An 18,873-nucleotide genomic window follows, 5' to 3' on the forward strand; every position below is an offset into this window, starting at 1 on the left:
TGTTGGAGTGTCCTCTAGATTATATATTTCTAACTCATTGCTAAGGATAAATTCAAGAAGGTACTCACCGCTACGATTGGTATCGCTGCTTGCCCAGACTTCGAGGTGGGCGTTGGCATCGCAGCCGAGGAGAAGTGGTAATGCCTCCTTCTCACAATACTTCGTTAGTTTTGCGACTTGCTCCAGTATAGTCCGGATTTCGTCTCCTGGGAAGTATCCCGATGCCACGACTGCCTCTCGAGTGCTGCTTCCGGCTTCCAATGAGACTTGGATAGCGACAAGGTCCCCGGTTAAGAACTCGAAAAGGCTTGGTTTTTCACAAGAGGAGTCCCAAATTGCCTGCATGCTTCCTCCTTGCAGACCATGAATCTGCTCCTGGTACACCCAGGGCTCCTAAGCCAGCACTATTACAATATTTTCCTTGGAACTTGCCCTTGCAATTACTGCAGATGTAGCTTTCGCATGGTGGAGGTTTATCTGGGCTATCTTAGTGCTGGCCATTGGCTCCGTTATTGTTTGGAGCTCTTCTCCACTGTCGGAGTATCGCCCTCCTCCTCCAACATGGCGCTTTCCTGCGCATCGCTGTCCATCCTTTAAAACATGAAGTAACGTACAAATCAAGATTCGTAATTTCCGAGCAAAGTTAGCATTAACATTTTCAATCATTTCTTTTTGTTTATAGTGTAATGTCAATGTAACTTGGAAGGGGGTACTGTGGAAACGCGATAGCGATCCCCACGACATCTAAGAGCGAGGGAAGTCATGCCGATCCATACAAGGGATTATTTCAGATCCCTTGCCGTATCTATCGTGTTGCGTTTCCAATCCTCGCACAGCGTACGAAGCCGTCGCCGAATAAAGGTGTCCAAATCAAGCGCCAGTGTTTTAACTTGATGGGAATCCAAGTACCCAAAAGTATCATCTTCTGGGGTATCCGCGTTTTCCTTTGTGTTGTCCTGCTACTCCAGTATAATGCAACAAAAGCATTGTCATTAAAAACCAAATAAGGCAAAAATAAAAATAATCCTAAAACTGACGTTTGAATGTCCTTGGGAGTGGGAGTGGGAATCTAATTAAAAATACAGCAACTATAGTATTCTGACTTAACATTTCTAGCAATCTTTATTTCCATTCTCAAAATGTGGACATGTGTTTATTAAAATTAATTACAAAAAAGTTTTTTTTTTAAATTCACTTAACAGTCACAGGTGAACTCCACTGCTATGGTAACACGTAGTATAGAATCTTAATTTTTATAATATCATCTGATTTTCCATTGAAAATTGAAATGTCCTTAATGTGTTTGTTGTTTGCATATGTATAATATTTTCTTACCTATAATTGGATTGGTACATAGTTGATAGTTCTTTAGATAGTTTAGGTACAAATCTCTTTCGTGTGTAGCATTATATACAATCTTAGGTAAATGGGTTCATTCCATTCGAAACCGCATTGAGCTTTTATTTGAACGGACAATGTGAAACCATTCGTTGATAACTCAACAAAAAGGATTGCACATTACTTTACATCACATTAAACTTAGAATATCACAATAAAGTTTTTATTGCGCGACGTGGACAGGACTTCCCGCAAAAGGGGGTTGATTAAATTTTCTCTTTTTTACACTATTTTCTCCATTCTCGTAAGTATATTGGTGCTTCCGGGGTACAAGGGAGTGGATACATAATGGGGAATATATGCAATGGAATTACCACAACGGATATTATCTAGCAGCAAAACGTATCTTCAGTTGGTATCTTTTCTTCCTTGTTCCACTTGACTCTTACAAAAATCAGAATAGATTCCATAAATTCATCATTGCTAGTGTGAAATCAAAATTCTCTTACATCTATCCTAACATATAGCAAATTACATACAACTATGTGCACAACGTACATACATACAGATGTATCTTACTAGTTTTTCCTATCCTTTTTCATAGTTTTTTTTTTAATTTACAATGGATTTACAGTTAGCTGAATGCTGACAGTCTCTGGATAGGCTACGGGCCCAGGATACACGCAATTTTTCACGTCAAGAGTATCTTTCATTTTTTGAATGATTTAGCATTGGTGTTGTTGTTGAATGGCCATTACCGCAGTTTTCGATGAAATTCGTTTGAACTGTCTGCAAGGAAGATATATTGCATGGTATACTAATGTCAATATGTAAATGAGGATGTGAAATTCAATTTCGGTTTTCAAATTAATTGCTACTGATATTTACAGATCTGATTTTCGATACATTGATACACCAGGCAAGTTAAGAAAAATTCAAGCAAGAGAAGAGAAAAAACCTAAACTTTTCCAAGAAAAACCTTTGTAAGATGACTTAAAAACTGTATTGTATGTCCCCAGTTTGGGATTCACAAGACCTCCTCGCAGTGGCCGCTGGAAACCGTCTTCACGCGGGCCAAGAGTGTGTAAGGCTGGGCTGGGAGTAAGCTCATTCAACTGACGAGGATCTGCTTGTCTGCTGGTCATGTGTTAGGGACAAGTGGATCTGTCGGTTGATGAGTCGAAGCAAGCGGCCCGGGGATCGTCCTTCCTGTTCTGGAGAAGGTGCTAATAGCCTTTGGGTACCTTCAGTTTCAAATAACACCCTGACCCTTTTTTTTTGAGGAGGTGGAAATCTTACCCACTAAAACCACCCCCGACTCCCTCCAAGCCGCATGGAACTACCGTACGGTATTACATCACAGGGCGGAGTCAGCTAATTTTAGCTTCTCCTCTGTCTTTCGCAGTTGTCTCTGGATAGATACGACCATGGAGTTGATCGCATTCCAGTCTTCCTGACAAGTTAGCATTTTTCGCACCAGATTCTCTGGTACGAGCACCTCTCCTAGAGTCTCCTCTAGGTTCTTCCTTTCCTCCACAAACCTTGGACTGTGGAAGAATACATGCTCTGGGTCCTCTGCGACTCCATCGCAGTTTGGACAGTCGGGTGAGGTATCCAGTTTAAACCTGAACAGGTACTGGCGATATCCTCCATGCCCCGTGAGAAACTGAGCAAGATTATAATGAATCTCACCGTGCCGTCTCTCCAACCACTCCTTGATGGCAGGGATGATCCTGTGTGTCCACCGACCCTTTCCCGAGCATTCCCAACGCTCTTGCCATCTATTTAGCGATCTCTCCCTTTCGGCGTTCTTCGTCTGCGATAAAGGAGAGATAGACTTCGCAATACATATATTCGTCATTTTATCTGCCAAGATGCCAATGGGCATCATTCCAGAAATGACGAATGCTGCATCATCTGAGACAGTCCTGAATGCCGAGCACACTCTTAGGGCTGTTCTTCTGTAGACTGAACTCAGTTTGTTAGCGTTAAATGTAACCTGCAGTGCCTGCCTGCAGGATCGAACTCATTACCCTAGCTATAAGCAACCTGGAAGCATGTCGTGGCCCTCCCACGTTCAGCATTATTCTTACCAGGGCCACACTCGCAGTGGATGCTTTGTCATAGACATACTGCACGTGTGCCTTATAGCTAAGCTTCCCATCTATCATCACCCCAAGTATTTGATCGCAGGCTTAGAAGTGATGATATGATTCCCAATTTGAATACGGGCAAAATTTCTTTTACGGTGCTTAGTGATTAGGACCGCTTCCGTTTTTTTCCTCCGCAAGTGTCAGACCAGAACTCTCAAGCCAACCCTTAACAGCACTGATCGCTTCGCATGAGTATAACTCAGCATCTTCGAGATGCTTTGCGACAACAACCAGCGCTATATCATCAGCGTAGCCCACCACCGTGGCTTCCTCCGGAAGGGGAAGATTAAGTACATCGTTGTACATGATGTTCCACAGCAGTGGGCCCAGTACGGAGCCCTGTGGGGCACCCGCGGAGACAACGTTCTCTTGGGGTCCGTCATCGGTGTCATACCAAACCCTCCGTTCTTGTAAATAGCTGTTGATAATAGCTGCAAGATAAGCGGGAACACCAATCTTCACCAGAGATTCCCGTATTAGATTCCAATTGGCCGAATTGAATGCATTTCTCACGCCCAGGGTCACCACTATGCAATATTTGCTAGTACTGCCCCTTCCGTGGATTGCATCTTCAGCCAAGCCAGTAACCATTTTGATGGCATCAATGGTTGATTTGGCTTTACGGAACCCATACTGCCGATTAGAAAGGCCGCCTTGGCTCTCAACAACCGGGAGTAATCTATTATAGATTACCCGTTCTAACATTTTCCCCACCGTGTCCAAAAGGTCCAAAAGACATATGGGTCGGTATGAGGATGGTTCACCTGGAGGTTTACCAGGCTTAGGCAGCAGTGCCAACTTCTGTCGCCTCCATGCCGCTGGAAATATCCCCTCGGATATGCACGCTTCGAACAACTCAGCGAACATGTCCGGTCTGGATTTCACGGCAATTTTAAGGGCCTTATTCGGCACGCCATCCAGACCCGGAGCTTTATTATCTCCTATCCTAGTGCAGATTTCCAGCAGCTCGTCACTGGTGACTGGCGGTATTGCCGTGTCGTTCAGAGGTCGCTGGAAGCTGTCTATGCCCTCGTCTTGCTGAGGGAATAACCCCTGGATAATTTTTAACAAGAGTGTAGGACACGTGTTCTGCGGAGATGATCGGCCTCTGAATCGCCCCATCACGATTCTATAGGCGCTCCCCCACGGGTTTACGTCCGCTTCTAAACAGAGCTCCTTAAAGCATTACCTCTTGCTCCGTTGGATGGCGAGCTTGAGGGTTTTGCGGGCTTCCTCATAGGCGCGCTTTTTTGCCCTTGGTCGATTCTGCCCACCGCTCTTTGAGCCGCTCTTCTGGCTCGGTGACAAGCTGATCGAAGGCTGGTGAGTTCAGCATTCCACCAGTAGTTTGGTCTTCTACGGGAGAATGAGCACCTCCTCGGCATGGACGCGTCACACGCTTCGGCGATGCATTGGACCACATGGGCAGCTCTTTCCGTAGAGGTGCCTGCTTTATTAGGCTGGTCTAACCACACCTCCATGAAGGTCTGCTCATCCATAGCTTTAGCGGACCAGTCTGACATCTTTCTCGGTTTCGGGCATGATGATCTAATACCCAGTGTCTGCACCCATAGCCCAAAGAAGATTGCCTGGTGATCGCTGTGGTTGCTGACACACCAAAACATATTACGTGCCAGTGCAGAGCTGACAAAAGTTAGGTCTACGATTGAGGTAGACCCCCCTTTCTGAAAGGTGTTTACACATCCTTCGTTGGCCAGAACGACATCTAACTGTGCGAAAGTGTCTAATAGACTGCGGCCCCTTGCATTTGTCTCTCTGCTACCCCACTCACGGGCCCAAGCATTGAAGCCACCAGCAATCACCCTTGGACTACGACCCCTTGCGTCGAGAACAAGGCTGTCAAGCATTTCCTCGGCTTGGTGGGGCGTAACAGCTGTACACATATACCCCGTTTATCTTCGTCCACACAAAGCCGCTGTATGTCTGATTCCCAGTACATTGGATGGTTTTTCGACCGCATGCCCATATCGCCGCTCCACCAGATGAATCTATAACCCACACGCCACCGTGACGGTTTCTATAGGGTTCGCTAATGATGGCAATTTCCACCTCGGATTCGTAGATGGTCTGCTCGAGTAAATCTTGAGCGACCCTACAATGATTGAGGTTTATTTGAATAAACCTCATTTTTTTATTGAAGTCAGCGCCTTCCTAAATCCCGGGCATTTACCACTTCCGGTAATATGCCGGTAATCCCGTCCCTCACTTCCTTCGCATAATAAGCATTTGGGGTCCCTATTGCACGCTTTGGCAATATGGCCTTTCTCCCCACACCTTCTGCATCGATCGGACCGATCAATGCCGCTGGTGCATGCCTTCGCGAAATGACCAAACGCGAGGCACTTGAAGCACCTTTTTAGAGATATCTGCTCTCTCAGACGGCAAACAACCCATCCGATTCGAATCTTCCCGGCCGCCTATAACTTCTGCGCGGCGTCCACTGGCAATCGCAATGTGGCCGTCTGAGTATTGCCATAGGCTTTCCGCAAACTCACAATGGACTATTCGGCAAGTTCCTCTAACTTGAACTGTTCCATCAAGGCAGTGCAAATTTCGCCTTTTGATGTCACTTCATCGAGATCCTTGCACTGTATAAGACCCTGACCCTGGTGGCTGAGTTAGCCACGGTAGACACTCTTGCCGGACTACTCGTGGGGCCAAAACATGGACTCAATTATTTAAAAAATAAACAAACCGACGATAGAAAAAGAGGTGGTGATTTCAGGCGCATTATCAGAAGACGAGCGTCCAGCCAGGAGACAGTAGCCGTCGAGAGCAACAAACTCGTTGCCAGCCGTAGCACCACTGTGCTGAAACCAACCGCAAAGACTTCCCGGAGTGAGGCGGCCGACGGACTAGTGTTTTCTAGCCTGGAATCCACTGTGCTCAAGCTGGGTACAGCAAGTACCAGACATAGTACTCCTAACCCTTAACCCCCGACATCGATGGATCCCTCAAAAGTAAAGACCGACAAGAACGTCGGTCAACGGCAACCCACTAAGAAACGAAGGTCAATTGGTGTTCTACTCAAGAGTCTGTACCAGAAGGCCATGCATATTCTTAACAAAATTACAAAGAATAAGAAGGCCGGTACTGTCGACGAGCGGGATGAAAAGGACCTCGCTAAATACCAGGCGATTGTTGAGGAATATAAAAGCAAACGTCTGGCAGACGAGCAGAAGGCGAAATCCACCGATCTCGAACGCAATCGATCTCAAGATGAGATCGAACAAAAACACAAGCCGAGTAGAGTGGGCAAGAACTCGGACGCAAAGCAATCTCTGGAGAAAAGTAAGCAGCAACAGCCAGCTGACGAGCAACGAACTGCGAAATCCTTCAGCGACGTGGCCAGGAGCCACTTACGCATGGGGCTGGCGGATGACAATTCTGCTATCGGAAAACTAGCGCCGGAAGTATGGACCAGTTTTGAGGTCAGGCCGTCGGATATGGTCATTAATCATCTTCTAGACGCCAAAGGCGAACACAGAGGATCCAGCTTCTGCTTTGATTCCTCTCAGGTGGTCCAAGGACCAATTCTCCAGGGACTTTCGTGGTTTGTGCGTCGCTAAAATCAGCGGAGCCTAGGAAGGCGTAAAGTTCAAAGTCATCCTCTACGACGAGATTCCCAGGAGACCGGTCGCTCGCATCTGGTTGCCAAAGCTCTGCATGAATAAGGACAAGCTCGTCCAATCCCTGTGCCTTCGAAACCCCAGGATTCCCATGGACGACTGGGTAGTTATCAAGGAGGAGGAACCCCAGATAAATAGCCAACTTTCTCTGCTCATTACAAATGGAGACTGCTTGGAGGCACTGAAAAAGGTAGACTATAAAGTGTGGTTTGGAGTCAGGAACCCAAAGGTGAAAGTGTTCTGCTCGGCAAAACCGGACGACGATTTGAATCCATTTGACGCCGCCAACGAGCTGTTGGAGGAGATGAGGATCAACGGTCTAACGGGGACTGACGAAATGCCACGTAAGCTGATCTTGCTGAGAGTAACGAAGATAAATCTGCAGTGCTCGAAGTGCGCTTCGGAAAATCTTCTTGTCTACATCGTAGAGGAAGACATTGACATCGCACTAATACAAGAGCCTTGGGTCGGAGGCGACCGAACCATCAAAGGGCTCCAAAGTAAATATTATAATTTATTCGACAGCACAGGAGACGCTGATTAGGGCAGATCTAATCAGCATGTATCCTCGGGAGGAAGAATCTGCGCGCTTCTCTGTATCCGGACCGGAGTTCCAGTAAACTAGTTGCGGTCAAACTGGAGCAGGCGAGGCAGAGAACGTGTATATTTCCTCGGCTTACATGGCTTAAGACCGATCAGCTCCGTCAAAAGAACTATAACATTTGATGAGCACCATAGCAACAAGGAAGGCTAACCTGTTGATAGGCTGCGACGCCAACACAAAGCATACGCTTTGAGGCAGCTTGGAAATCAATGAGAGAGGTGAGTCATTCTTTGATTTTATTATTAATACAGATCTATCGGTGTGTAACAGGGGCAGTACACCAACTTTCCGTTTCCCCAGCTGGGAGAACTGTGACGGTTGGGAGGAGGTCATTTATATCACCTTTCTAACTGACAATGGGGTTCTTAGGGTGGAAAACTGAGGATTGTCTGACCAAAGATCCTTCTCAGATGCTAGTTGGATACTTTTTAGTGGTTCCTTCCTTGAAAGACCCCGGAAGAATCGAGTGAAGAAAATTTGCTCGAATAATAAAGAAAAAACCCTCCGGTGTGTAAATTGGCAAGATTGGCACGACACACGAGCTGGAGTCAAAGGTCGGGGCTCTGGAAAAAGCATTCGATACCGCCTTTAAAGTCTCATGCCCTGCTGAATACAGGAAGAAGACACTGCCACCGTGGTGAAATGAAGATCTTCAACATCTGCTACAAGGATTAATATTAGCAGCCATACAAGGACTGCCTGAAGAAGTATAAGTCAGTCATCAAGATCGCCAAGAGGTGGTTTTGATTGGACTATTGTTATAACATCGAAAACACCAGCGAATCCGCGAGGCTCAGTAAGATTCTGTCTAACGAACATAGGGTCCCATTCTTTCTTGAAAAGTCGGAAGGCTCCTGGATGGAATTTTATGGTGAAACCTTGGAGCTGCTGGTTCAGACGCACTTTCCCGTCAGCGATGAAGACTGTGAGTTAGAGCCTTGTTTGGAGGATTTGCTGCCACCCCAGCCGTGCGAGATTATAAAATAGGTAATTACCTAGGCTAAGATTGGCTGGACTATAAACAGCTTCTCTTCGTAGAAATCTCCGGAACCAGATAGCGTAATGCTGGTCATGCTACAAAAGCAGCAGGAAAGGGTTGTGCCTTGGCTTGTCGTGATATACCGGAGCTGTATCTCTTTAGGATACGTACCACAGTCTTAGAGACGCTCACGAGTGGTTTTCATACCAAAACCGGGCAGGCGCGGTCATAAGTCCGCGAAGGATTTTCGTCCTATTAACCTCTTCGTGTTGAATACCCTTGAACGCATCTTGGACATCCACCTAAGGGCGGAAAGAAGTCCCATCATGCCTACCTCAAAGGTAAGTCCACAGAAACCGCTCTCTTCGAGGTAATTGACACAGTTGAGCGGTCACTGCAGTACGAAAATAATCCAGCCGGATCTGGGATGCAACCACTTGACCAGAGCTGGGAACAGAGGCACGCTCCCGGGTAGTGTCATATCTCCGGTGCTTTGGTTAATACTGATGGACGAAATTTTGCGAATATTGGACAGCAGCGTGGTGATGGTGATATTGGCACGGCGATATTGTTGTCAGGGATGTTTCCGTCTATTATAAGTGATATCATGGATCTCAATGTACTCCCGCATCTTCTCCTTCTAGACCTCCACATTAAATAAGTTGTAGTGTATAGTGCCGTCAGACCACGTGAGTCAGGATGTTAGACAGCAAAGTCCTAGGGCCATAGTAACATCTTAGGCGAAGTACCTCGCGAAATTTGGGCATTCCCCACGGACTATGCCACATGCAAGCTGAACTTCACGAGAAACTTTGCTATGGACTTTTCAAACAGGGCAGAGTGGAAGACAGGCGGCGTGTTGCGAGGTTATGACACAGTATTCTTCACTGACGGATCAAAGATGGTCTGTGGAGTCGGTGCGATGGTTTTCTCGAATGCACACAGTGTATCCAAGTCATATGGTCTCCCAGATTTCGCAGATGTATGAGTATTTCAAGCGGAAGTACTGGCGACATTGAGAGCCTGTCGGCAACTCGGGCATGATGCGAGCCCTAATCGTAACGTAGCCATTCTACCGACAACCAAGTGGCCATTAAGGTCTTGTACCCAGCAATGACATTCTCCAGGCTGGGAGAGCAGTGCAGAAATGGGCTGTACAGTTTGGACGCCACGCTCAAGGTCACCCTCCTCTGGGTTCCTGGTCAAAGGAACGTAGAGGGGAATGAGCGGGCTGTTGGATTGGCCAGGTGGGGCTCTGCCCTTGGCAGTCTTTCAGCGGGTATAGTCGATGTCGTGCTGACGACTGTCAAGGGCGGAATTTACTCGCAGTACTTAGCAGCCGTGGACCACAGATGGCGAAGGCTCACCACCTGTGCCAAGTCAAGCGGCATTTGGCAATGGCAAACCCGATCACGAGAGCCCCTGTGCCAGACGTGTGCAAATGCATACAAGATTACGGCGGACTCCAGGGCCCATAGGGGAACATGTCGCCAGGCTCAGTATACCCTACAATTCGCATTGCCGAAGCTGCGGAGAAGATGGGGAAACCTTCAGCCACTAGCTAGAGTCAGAGTCTTTGGGGAAATAGTTGCTTTCCTTTGTGAATGCTACGGGCTGGTTGTGAAGATGAACCGGTTGGACTCTCTCTCCCTGCTCTTATAACAGCAGCCATGGTCTTAGGAGTTTGTGGCATCAAAACGGCGCACCACAGGGCGAATTGGGCTCCTCGGAGCGGCGACTGATACGTACGCTCCCAGTGGAGGACGAAATCAGAATATAATATGAAAAGTTTTGTTGGTCTTTCCTGTAATAATATTCGGGTACACGATGATTTCATTTATACTGCTGCAAATTAAGCCTATATTAGTGCAAAATTTAACGGGTATAGGATGAACGTAATAGGGGTTTGCAGTAAATTTTATATTTGTACATATTAATATACTTTTATTGACTTTATTTTAGCAGGTACTGGTATGGAGGATATATCGGAGCCCAGATGTCATATAGAGACACGATCATGATTTTTTTTCAGATTTTTCTGGTAGGTAGTTTCTAACAATGGCTCCTTAATTTAAGTGACCCTGTTATGAATCCTCCGTTTCGCAATCGGCTTCAAAAGTGAGACCTGATTTGGTAAGTACTAATCGATGCCTTTCATTTGATACTCCACATCACTATTTTCGGTGGAAGCATTTTTTACACCCCTCTTTTGAATATATGGGGACGTAAGTTCCACATAGAACGATGTAACTCACTGCATGCGTTGGCGTTCACATTTCCCATCTTCCCATCCACACCCCTTCAATCGGTAGAACGGTTTCTGAGAAAAATGCGTGTGGCAGACAGACAGACAAACAGATACGCAGGTGGACAGACAAACCTGGGAGGAGTTGTCAGACATCCCATCAGGCCAAACCTCAGGGGGCAGATAGAGGGTTTTTTTTGGCCAAGCCACGATGCGGAATTTTTCAAAGACATCAGCAGATACCGCTGATATGCCTGAGGTAAATCGGCGATTATGTACTAAATCATATCCATGTATCCTTCAACCGCTAACCCCACGGAATTGTCGTTAAATATTACTTCACGCTGCTGTTGTCATTCTTGTATGGTTGTTCGCGCGCCTTGTCCTTTCGGCTATAAGGAGCTCGTTTGCATGAATGACACTAGCTCCTGTGATTTGCCTTCCCACTGAAGCATGAACTCCATCAGAAGATGCACGCACGAACTGTTCGTCCTCAACGCCGCGAAGGGACTGCAATAGAATAACACAACAGGCCCCGTGGCGACGATTCACCCACATGATAGGAATCAGCTTATGCGTCGATCAGCCTTTCATTGATGATGCCCTTTCCTCCTTTTACAGGCGACTAAATTATACATGATATTCTACAAGAGTGGACCAAATGCCGACCCTTGAGGGACTCCAGCTAAGATACGGTAGTAATTTGTGCCTTTGTCGCTCTCGTACTTTAGTTCCTTGTCGATAAAGTAGTTGACCTCTATGTTTATCAGGTAGCGAGTAGTGTTCTTTCGGATGAGGGACGTTTGAGGATAGGGATGATAAGAGCTTCTTTCTAAATATGGGGAATATAGCATTCTTCTAGACTTTTGTTGTAGATTATACACAGGGGGAGGGAAATGTGTTTTCTACAGTTGAGAAGGAAGAGGTTAGGAACCCCATTCGGGTCAGGTCAAACATTGGGGTCAAGATTACCAGTGAGGAACTCAACCAAGGAAGACGTAAGGAGAGCAGTGGCCAGAGATTCGGAGTAATCTGCAGTTAGAAGAGGTGTAGAGGGTGGAGTGGTCGAGGGAGAAAACATGGAAGAGAAGTAGGTACAGAGAAGGTAGCAGTTTTGACATACGGTGATGTGCAAGGAAATAAAGAGAGTTGGCGCTCGAGGAGTTGGTGATATTGAAATTCAGGGCAGAGCAAGTGTTCATAAAGGAAAAAAGCAGAAGGGAAGAATGGGAGAGGTTGTTATAAGTAATTGAAAGGCTAGGATGATTAAGTCAGTGGAGCATGGGTAGGTTAAAATCTCTGCAAAAAAGAAAGGGAGGGAAGGGAATCTAACAGTAAGGAGTTCAGACAAAGTGTCATATCAAATATAAAATGAACGGAAGGAAGTTGGGCGGGGAGACACCAAGACCAACATAGTGAAAGGGAAAGCCAGAGGAGGAGAACACAGGTTCGACGGGGAGAATATCTTTCATTGCAATTAGGACCCCAACGCATTCACAGTTGAAAGTGGAGTACCCTTCGGGAAGCTCGGAATTTAATATGACATCGTTCAGTCAGCTTTCGGATCTATGAGTCAGATTTAGGGATAACTAAGACTGATGGAGAAGTTAAGCCATTTATCAAAATCGTCGTCAAAACCTGGATTAATATCATGTTCGCCAATCACATAAAACCATGTCGTGTATTATTTCAATCTTTTGGTAGTTACTTCCAATATTGAGCGTTTAAATTCATTTACCCAAATGCAAGGTGCTGCAAATATACTGGTAGATGTAGCGATGACAGCAGTCGTTGGATCACCTTGGCACCAATGTGGTCACCAAGGCTGTCAACTAACCAAACTCCCCTAACAGGTTTGCCAGTCGTGAACATCGATGCGCGAGATAATATGTGGACCCGGACGGCACGTGCCGGAGCTAACCGGAATGCTAGCATTTCGGAGAGATGAGGGCCGGGATTCTTGGTTTTCAAATATTGCCAGGGCATAAAGATTTTACTCACATGCCTAGACTCAATACAAAAAAATAAAGCCTCACCGGGGTAAACTACTCTATTACTATTTTCTAATAAACTCCTTCTTATACCATGACCCTTATCTCTTGGATTTGCTGAGGATCCAGGCTAGTACCTATTGTTGGCGACAAGAACTTTGCTGCCTAGCGCTGCTATGAAGTGCCACCTTCTAGCAATAGAGATTTGTATTGCCGCTAGTCTGTTGCTTGATGTTGTGACTCGTCAATAAAGCTTTAGGCACTCTGTGCCGGCAAATTTCCAAATCAAGTTTCCTTTTCTTTAATAAACAAAGAAAACGCCTTTTAAAAATAGATTATGGCAATTCCAGGGTATGAGTACGGAGAAAAGTGGCCTTAAGCGCCGTAAAACCAACAACGATGCCCAACGTATTAATGATTTTTCCGAGGGTGACGTGCGGCCGGAGTTATCCATGTTATCCGATGACATTGACTTCGAAAAACAGCAAATGCCTACAGAGGCCAGCGACCTCGACGAAATGCGAGCTAAGTATGATGATGTGCTACGGAGAAATGAGAATCAGCTTACTCAAATCGAGGTGCTAGCGAAAACAATCAGCAAACTTAAGGACACAGTGAAATCCCTGGAATCTATGCAGGCTATAGTATTATATTTCCAGCATTGAACGTGGAACAGCATGCTGCTGCCATGACCAAGCCAACAGAAATACTACCTGACTATCCTCCACTGCGCGGGCCATGTCAAGCAGCGACTTCCCCATCCTGTCCAATGCGGGGGGAGCCCGCAAGTGAGTAAAAGCAGGGACCCATAGCAGAAAAGATGTGAGGTCGTCGACGAGGAGCAATAAGAAAACTCTGCCAACTTCATCTTTCGGCGGAAAAAGCCCAAAAAGCAACAGATGGTGCTAACAGTGTAAGTACCCCCTAAGTGTCAGGTGTCAGTGCCTCTTCGGTTAGTTCCTTAAAGCCCAAAAAGGAGAAAATTCCTTCCTTTACGGCGTATAACATTAATGTCCTGCAGCTACTGAAGTCAATAAAGGGCAAGTGTAATACCTAAAGGCGATCACACGAGGGGTGATAGAACTTTTATTTTTGCTCATTAAAGAGCGAGGATTTAGTGCTACCACAAGAACCCCTTTATCCTTTAGAATTCAGTCCATAATAATCCACAGTCTCCACAGGGAAACTGATCCTGAAGAAATTCACTTCAGAGTACCCACTTCTGGAAGTTCGCTCGGTTGCAAATTTGGTGACTAAACAAGATAAGGCTCCCCGCAGAGAGATTCCTTCGCCCCCTATAAAATCTCAATCTGGTCTTTTTATAGCCAACTTTGAGCCTTCCAAAGAACTAAGTGAAGTTTTCAGGGTCAAGTGCATCCTTCTTCAAAAGATTACCTTCGAAAAGGTCAAATGAATGGAGGAAGTACAGTGTTACAATTGCCAAAACTTCGGGCATATGGACCAAAATTGTTCGATAGTGCACAGCTGCGTCAAATGCGCAAAGAGCTATCCGTGGGGAGAATGCTCAAGACCATCGACGTGAGTTCTGCACTGCTGCAACTGCGGCCAAACTGGGCACGATGAAAGCTGCCGTGGGTGACTAGCTTATAAAGAGATGGTTGCCAGACGGGAAGTTGCCAAAACCCAGAAGGCAACTGAGAAATCTTCAGTCAAGCAAACAGTGACTCAACTGTCACATAGTTTGACCAACCCAGGAGTGTCATATGCGCAAGTCGCTGGGAAATTTCTTCTCAAAGCAGCGAATCAAGCAGACGTCCAGCAACCAAACAAGGGTTTCCGAGGATTAGTCAACATCAAATGTATTTTTAAAGCTGAGCACCTGGGCCATGACTTCCAGTGAAATCTCCAGTGGAAATGCTGCCAGTGGAAATCCTGAAATGCCGAAGCATGGAGAAGCCTTAAATTTTTTCGAGTGCAGATTCAGATCCAAGCCATATATGCACTCGTAAATAGGTTCAAATTGTTGTTGATAACGATAGGTTTTCACCCCAATGCTATATATTCCAGTGGCAGCTTGATTGGAGCAGCTAGTGTTCTGCATTTTTTCCTGATTAAGGAACTTCTTCGCCTGCATATTTCCATGATACTTTGCTATGGCGGTTACCAAATTTTCTTAAAGTAAATCTAAAGTCCCTGGGGGTATGGCTTTAAATCTACGTTGGAATGAATCTTCTGCTCCATTTTTTAGAAAGAAACTTTTCACTTGTTCCGAGGGCAATATATTCTGGAAACCACAACAGAAGTCCTTATTCCGTTTCACGTAATAACGTGGTTTGCATGCGGAGGAAGCTCTTATTATATCTACTATTGTACATAAAGAGACTTTTCATTACTTTTCCTATTCCTTACGTGAAGTTGGTTCGAAGTTCCTTTGTGAAGATTTAGAGTCGAACTTATTGGGCGGAAAAAGTTCATCGCATGCTTGAGGGGATAATAGATTGCAACCATTCGATGGCTCTGTGGGCAATAGTTGGAATGAGAAGCAAATCGAAATGGAGACTTCCTTTGAAAATCAATATCAAATTATCTGAATATTTCTAGATTATATTTTTATAGGACATAATGAATATTCAGGGGGACATTGAATCGTGATTACGCTTTTATCATTTTTCCAGGAAGCTTCCTCATTTGCTTAAATGATAGAAGGAGCTCTGCATTCTTTTGGTTATTTACGCTTCAATTTGCTGATGAAGTCTGAAGTCTACACATCAAAGAAACTTCTTATAAGAAATTGAAAAGACCCAACCGCAAGTTGAATTTTTATCTCTAAGGGCAATTTTATCAGATATGACTGAATCGAAATTATTGGTCTCATTGAGTTGTTTGATCTTTGTGATGAAGTAATTAGATTAAAAGCTCTCAAAATTTCTACTTTATTTGCTAATAATATAGATTTCTATACAGAAGTGAAGCGCCTCATTGATTTTTGAAGGAAAATAGCAAATGAGTACATTGGCGGATAATATGGTGGTCAATATATTTGTGGGACCTCACAAATAATCAACCTATTGATGTTGTCTTTGATACCAATTTTCCCATTTCATCTTTTGCAAAGAGAAAAGATAAAATAGAAAAAATGTTCAGATACTTGTTCCCCAGTAGCAAGCATTGCATCCTATTATTAAGGTTTTGCGTAAGACAAAACCTTGTTATGTCTGTCTGTCCGCCTGTCCACCTCCTTCGTCCTCGCTTACCCCGGGGGGCTGCCGTTTCGGTATTATGTCGCAGGGCAGGAGCGGCTAGTGTCGTTATTTGCTTCTATCCTCCGATGCTCGCCCTTTCTCAGCAGGTTGTGGATCGCCTCCATTCATTTTTCCATCGCCCTCCAAGCTGATTTAGAAGCTAGCATGTGGTACATGATATTCTCGGGTGATAACCGCGCCTCGGCTTCAATTTCGGCCTAAAGCTCTGATTGCAGCGAATCTCGGGCAGTTAAAGACAACATGCTCCACGTCCACCGGAATTCTCTCGCATGCCGGCTGTGTGTGCTTGAGGCGGGGGAGAAGCAAAACCTCTGAGCACTCAGACCTTCGCGGTCCATTTTACTCAAGTCCCCCATCAAACGGAAAATCCGGGATTCGTTTATGTATCGCAGAATTGTTTTTGGATGTGATGCTACCCGCTGCAGTTGGAGCACATCAGCACCAAAAATCTGATGTCTCATGTATCCATAGGCGGGGCAGTCACATGGAAAATGTTCCGTGGATTCCTCATTATAGGATGGACACTATCATCTTGGATAATTCCTATTCTGAACATATGCCCAACTTGTGAATTATGGCCAGTCAGAATGTCCACAATAGATCTGCAAGTCTTCCTGCTTTTCGACATTATGTTTGTTTCGTTCTGGCAGGAAAAGTTCGGTGTGTCTAGCAGTATTAAGGCTTCGCCACCTGTCATTATGGGAAGCTTGTTCCCAGTTTTTGATAGCAGCATCAGCCAATGCTACTGACACCCTAATTGCTGGTTCCGGTCCGAGATTTCATTTCCCTCTACACCACAATCACCAGGTAGCCAGATTAATTCCACTGAATTGATTCTAGAAACAGAGTTCAATTGATTTTTACATTCCTGACCGATTTTTGAAGTGATCAAAGTACTACTCAACGTCCTCAATGCAGCTTGACTCTCGCTACAGATTGTGCTGCGCCTGCCCTTCAACTGGTCGTCAATCATCCAGGTTGCCGCCCTTAGGGTCACATATACTTCAGCCTGAAAGATCGTAGTGTATTGTCCCAAGGGAAAAGCCCAGTTCTGGTTTTTATTCGAGAGATGTACTCAGAACTATTTTCTGTTTTTGAGCCATCGGTGGAGAAGAGGTCAGTATATCAGTATAATACCATTGTGATTTTATTTGCATTTTCTGATAGTTCATGCTTGAGACACCAACTGCCAATCAAATCAACGGCGCGTTATGTATTTCTGCACACCATTCCGAGATCTCAACCAACAGCCAGCACATCCACGTCATCCGGTTGAGCTTGAACGTGTATTAGCAGATTTGGCAGTTGGCATAGTAGCGGATGATCAGCATACTCCACAGAAGTGGCGATAGCACACCTCCTTGAGGGCAGCCTTTCGTCGTTCCCGTTGTTAGGTAGCCCACTTCAGCACATAGAAATCTGCGTTAGCATAGCGTAGATCCACTTTAAAAGAGCTTCGTCAACACATTGCTCTCTGGCAGCATCACAGAGCTTTGGGATGGGCGCACAGTCAAAAGCGTTTTACAAGCCTCTTATATTCACGCTATGAGTTAGCCAGTCTTCATCTTTATTGCTTTTGTAAGCACGGTGTAGAAGTCGTCTGGTTAATTTCCTAAGTCTTTGTATTTCTCGGTTCCACCATGGAATCGTTTTACCACGTTGGCTGCGGGAAATAGGACAAGCCTCTTCAAACCCCTCTAAAAGTGTCAGGTTTCCAGTTTCTTTCATTATCCTCCCTGGTTGATCGTGTCGGGTGTAGGTTTTCACAGAATTGGAGAGCCTGTCTTCCACAGATTTTTCCGTGGAGAAACACGAATTTCTCAGCTGATGACTGATTTCTCAAAGTCGCGGGTGGATTCGAAATCTGCGACTTCTTACCACTTGGAGAGTAACAATCTTTTGTTTCCATCTTCATGTGTTTTTGGACACCCTTAGAGTAGTAGCAAACTACCACAGGCACCCCCACCACGACGAGGTGTTGTCCAAGGGGAAGCACATGTCGGGCAACGTGGGGAGTCGTCACGCCCGAAGCGATAAAGGTATGCACGGTTCCTTCCATATCCCATCCCTCTCGTCCTCCAAGATGTCAATGGGGACCATGCCTTCTATCACACATGCTGATTCGTCTGATGTTGTACGGTAAGCGCGCGACGTTCGCAATGCACTTAATCGGTATGGGACCGCAATTTTTTTCCTATTCGCTTCTAGCTTCAATGACGATACCCAGACTGGAGCTGCATAAAGCAAGATGGAGCTGACAACTCTCGAGATAAGGAGCAGACGGCTTTGCCTAGAGCCACCTACATTTGGACTTTGTTGCTAAATTCTCAAGATGGGGCTGGAATTTTAGTTTTTGGTCAATCATGACTCCTAGGTATTTAAGCTTTGGCTGCGAATGTATGATGTGTTCGTCAATTCTGACCTTTATCGACGTTTGCTTCCTTCGCTTAGTGATCAAAACTACTTCGGCTTTATCATCTGCGAGCGATAGACCAGCGTCTTTTAGCCAAGATCTTACTTCAAAAATTGCCTCGTTTATGAGGACCTTGATCGCCTCAATATCTTGTGTCACCTTTGTCACTCCGATGTTATCTGCGAAGCAAATGATTGTCACTCCTTTGGGCAGTTGGAACTTTAAAATTCCATCATACATTATTATCTATAGGAGAGGTCTGGGGACTGATTCTTG

The 18,873-nt window shown here is 45.4% G+C and overlaps 1 protein-coding gene across 8 annotated transcripts in view; it reads right to left on the bottom strand.

Annotated features, from left to right (window-relative positions):
* Positions 1–1,089: 1,089 nt before the first annotated feature.
* LOC119655883 (orexin receptor type 1-like) overlaps positions 1,090–18,873 on the bottom strand; it is a 389,262-nt gene continuing 371,478 nt past the window's right edge. For all 8 annotated transcript variants that reach the window (XM_038062022.1, XM_038062028.1, XM_038062027.1 and 5 more), the window contains one exon: positions 1,090–2,127. In XM_038062022.1, coding sequence (XP_037917950.1) covers positions 2,035–2,127 — 93 coding nt within the window. In that variant the 3' untranslated portion in view covers positions 1,090–2,034. The remainder of the gene's footprint in view (positions 2,128–18,873) is intronic.

Source organism: Hermetia illucens, chromosome 4 (assembly GCF_905115235.1).
Source record: "Hermetia illucens chromosome 4, iHerIll2.2.curated.20191125, whole genome shotgun sequence".
Lineage (NCBI taxonomy): Eukaryota > Metazoa > Arthropoda > Insecta > Diptera > Stratiomyidae > Hermetia > Hermetia illucens.